Genomic DNA, 3,063 nt, shown 5'->3' on the forward strand with positions numbered 1-3,063 from the left:
GCTCGTAGATGATGATAAATAACATAGTTATGTATAATATATTACATTTCTGACTGTATATCCCTGTAATTATTACACACTGTAGCTTTAATAGAATGCGATGTTTTTTTTTTTTTTACTTATTTAATAACTTATTATAACTTAAACTATAACTTTAAGAGCTGGATTGTTCTCTTGTTCTTGTCTTGTATTGTATTTGTTTGTTTGTCAAAACGTTAAAAACCAATAAATATAATTATAAAAAAAAAAAAAATAATAACTTATTATAATCTTTCCAAGTCAAATGTGGGAAATTGTTTCATTTCGTTGGGCACAAATTGAAAAATTCTGCACAGATCAGGATCTGCTCACCCTGGCTAGTCAGAGCCTCTCTATACGCAGTCTGACTGAAAAAATAGGACTGAGATTAAAACGTTGGACGTAACATTAAGCCCTGTAAAGAACTCAGTGAAGCATGTGAGCTTGTCAGAAGCTCCCCCTCTGGTTGTGTTCACTGACCAGTCGTAGGACGTAGTCCTCAACAGAATGAGTCCTTATCTGCTGCAGGCTCAGGAAAACCGAGCTTAAAGTCATTCTGCTTTTGTTGAGTATTTCCTGCAAAGAGAGAGGGGTGAAAAATCCTTTCCAGATGTAATTTAAGCAGCTTCAGAGATTCCCTGTTAAATACCAGCAGCTGCTCGTTGGTCTTTGTCTGCAGGCCGTCTTGGTTTGAACCGGTGGGGGCGTTGGTTTTGTTCGACTGGTGGAAAACAAAGGCGGCGTTTAAATACAGGAAGCGTGAACACTGTCTTTGTAAACAACATTTGAGTGGTGGTCACCTCGGCTTCGTACTCGGCCCACGCAGCTTTGCGATCCGCTTCGCTCAACTCCTCCTCTTGCTTGTGGTCCAGCAGGGATTGGTGCTCATGGTAGGAGACGATCCAGTCTTTACAGATCTGTAACAGCTGCGCCAGGATGCTGTCCTGTAAGAGAAGCACATGGGGCTGTAGCGTCCGGTGAAGAAGTGGCTCCGCTTTAACTGAGTTGGAGGCCAACCTTCGGCAGGATGGGAGTCGGCCTCTTGCTCTTCTTAGAGTTTGGATCATCCAGCAGGTCTGGCTCGAACGTATAGAGGTCAGTCAGCTCAAAAAGAGTGAAGTGTCTCTCTATCTGTTGATGATCTATGACTCTGAAGGACAGAGACTGCTTGGCGACTTGTCGGTCGTAGATCTTCTCCTCCATGGTTCCCTGTTGAAAGCCGCAGACGGAAAGCATGGGTAAAAACATATTATTTTTTTAAGAGCGATGCGACTGAGGTCTCAGCGTTTTACCTGAGCCAGCAGGCGGTACACAAACACCGGCTTCAGCTGACCGAAGCGGTACACTCTGTAAATGCTCTGAATGTCATAGGAGGGATTCCAGGACGCGTCGAAGATGACCACCCTGTTGGCGGCAACGAGGTTGATCCCGAGGGAGCCGGCCCTCGTTGAGATCAAGAACAACCTGCCGCTAAAAGCAGTAAAATCAAAACCATCAATCACTTTCCCCTCCGTCTTACTCCAGCATTGATGGACAACATGGAGCAAAGCGTACCGGTGGTTGGAGGGATTGTTGAACCTGTCCGTCCATTTCTTCCTCAGTGAAGCGCAGGTGGAGCCGTCCAGACGATAGTAATCCAAGTTTTTAATCCAGCTGCCCTCTGAATATTCACAAAAAAATAAAAATAAATAAATAATCACCACCCGAGTCGTCTGGATAAACGTTCCTTTTTTCTCACCTTTTACGGATGATAAAGGCTCTCTGGCTTTGTGAGAGGCGGCAAGGAAATCCTCGATGAGGTTCAGTGAGATCAAGGACTGACTGAACACCAGCCTAAGAACGCAGACATGGGATTGGCTGAATGAGAAGCATAACTGCAGACCGCTGACGGCTTAGGAACAAAACCAAAACTAAAGGAATGGATGCACTTTAAAATGTCCTCTGTGGAGTGCCGTACAATTCCATTAGACACCACTTGTCTTCTAAACTACAGAGGGGAATTGGTTCCATTATTGTTGCAAGGAATACATAAAAAAATGTAGTCTAGAAATAAAAACTCTGAAAAATGATCAAAAAAAGGTTTTGAGAGCAACTTTACTGTTTTCTCATATTCTATAATTTCATTTTTCTTTTTAAAGGTACTCTTTGTTTGATATTTCAGATTTCCTTTCCTTTTTAAATTTGCTTTTCAAATTGCGTTTCTCAGATTACATTTTCTTAACACTGACTCTTTGCCAATCAGAATGTTGCAGCTAGCGTCCAGCAGACCAATAGAAATGCATCTTTGCTTCTTACACCAGAGGAAAGCTCCACCCCCAGAACTAAGGCGAATGTGACCTTGAAAATCTAAAAATAATTAAATTTTTTAATACTTAATCCAAAAAACAAACACTTGAAAAACGATGCTTAGAAATTTGTTAAAACATTTGATGGATTAAAGATAGAGTTCTTTAAATATCTCCACAAAAAAGCGCAAAAACCATCTAATCCTGTTTTATAAAAAGGCTATAAACACCAATACTCCATCCTGATAGTGTTTACATCTGTTTTAGCCTAAATAGAATCCAGCAGGGGGCGCAATGAGCATAGACATGGCGCCATCTGATGGCAGTGCCAAAAAAAGGATGCTGCTCCTGGATAAGAGCCTCACCATCCTGCAAAACCTCGTGGTTGAAACAAATAGGCTTTCATCCATTTTAGGTGGAAGGATACACGGCTGTGACATGACCAGGAGCGCCAGCGTTGTCTGAGCTAACGTATCGGATCCTGCTAACAAAGACACTTCCTGATGGTGACGACCAGCATCCGTCCACATCAGCGGCTACTGCAGAACCATAGAAAGTTCATGGAAATAATCCGGACCGATGCTGGACCCATTCATGGTTCTGCTCTCTGGCAACATTACAACACTGACAGAAATGCCTTCTAGACTAACCTTCTCAGTTAATCTGATGAAACATATCTTAATCTAATAAACTGACAATTAAGTCCAACTTGATTATTTGTTAGAATCGCAATATGCTGATGAAGGTTCTCAGTCATCCA

At 42.1% G+C, this 3,063-nt stretch overlaps 1 protein-coding gene across 1 annotated transcript; it reads right to left on the minus strand.

The window, feature by feature from the left end:
* Positions 1-293: 293 nt before the first annotated feature.
* LOC107081382 (transcriptional regulator ATRX-like) lies at positions 294-2,744 on the minus strand. Its single transcript, XM_015369568.1, has 8 exons — positions 2,731-2,744; positions 1,757-1,892; positions 1,573-1,678; positions 1,311-1,488; positions 1,036-1,227; positions 819-962; positions 668-739; positions 294-594 (listed from the first exon to the last, which is right to left on the minus strand). Exons 5-8 carry the CDS (start codon positions 1,219-1,221, stop codon positions 466-468), a joined length of 531 nt encoding a protein of 176 aa, XP_015225054.1. The 5' UTR covers positions 1,222-1,227; positions 1,311-1,488; positions 1,573-1,678; positions 1,757-1,892; positions 2,731-2,744; the 3' UTR covers positions 294-465.
* Between the last annotated feature and the right edge of the window lie 319 nt (positions 2,745-3,063).

Source organism: Cyprinodon variegatus, unplaced genomic scaffold (assembly GCF_000732505.1).
Source record: "Cyprinodon variegatus isolate N-32 unplaced genomic scaffold, C_variegatus-1.0 Scaffold4577, whole genome shotgun sequence".
NCBI classification, from domain to species: Eukaryota; Metazoa; Chordata; class Actinopteri; order Cyprinodontiformes; family Cyprinodontidae; genus Cyprinodon; species Cyprinodon variegatus.

Coding starts and splice junctions, on each gene's coding strand:
- LOC107081382 (XM_015369568.1), bottom strand. CDS start 1,221: ATGGAGGAGAAGATCTACGACCGACAAGTCGCCAAGCAGTCTCTGTCC. Junction 963..1,035: donor CGACTCCCATCCTGCCGAAG/GTTGGCCTCCAA, acceptor CTTCTCTTACAG/GACAGCATCCTGGCGCAGCT. Junction 595..667: donor AGACCAACGAGCAGCTGCTG/GTATTTAACAGG, acceptor CTCTCTTTGCAG/GAAATACTCAACAAAAGCAG.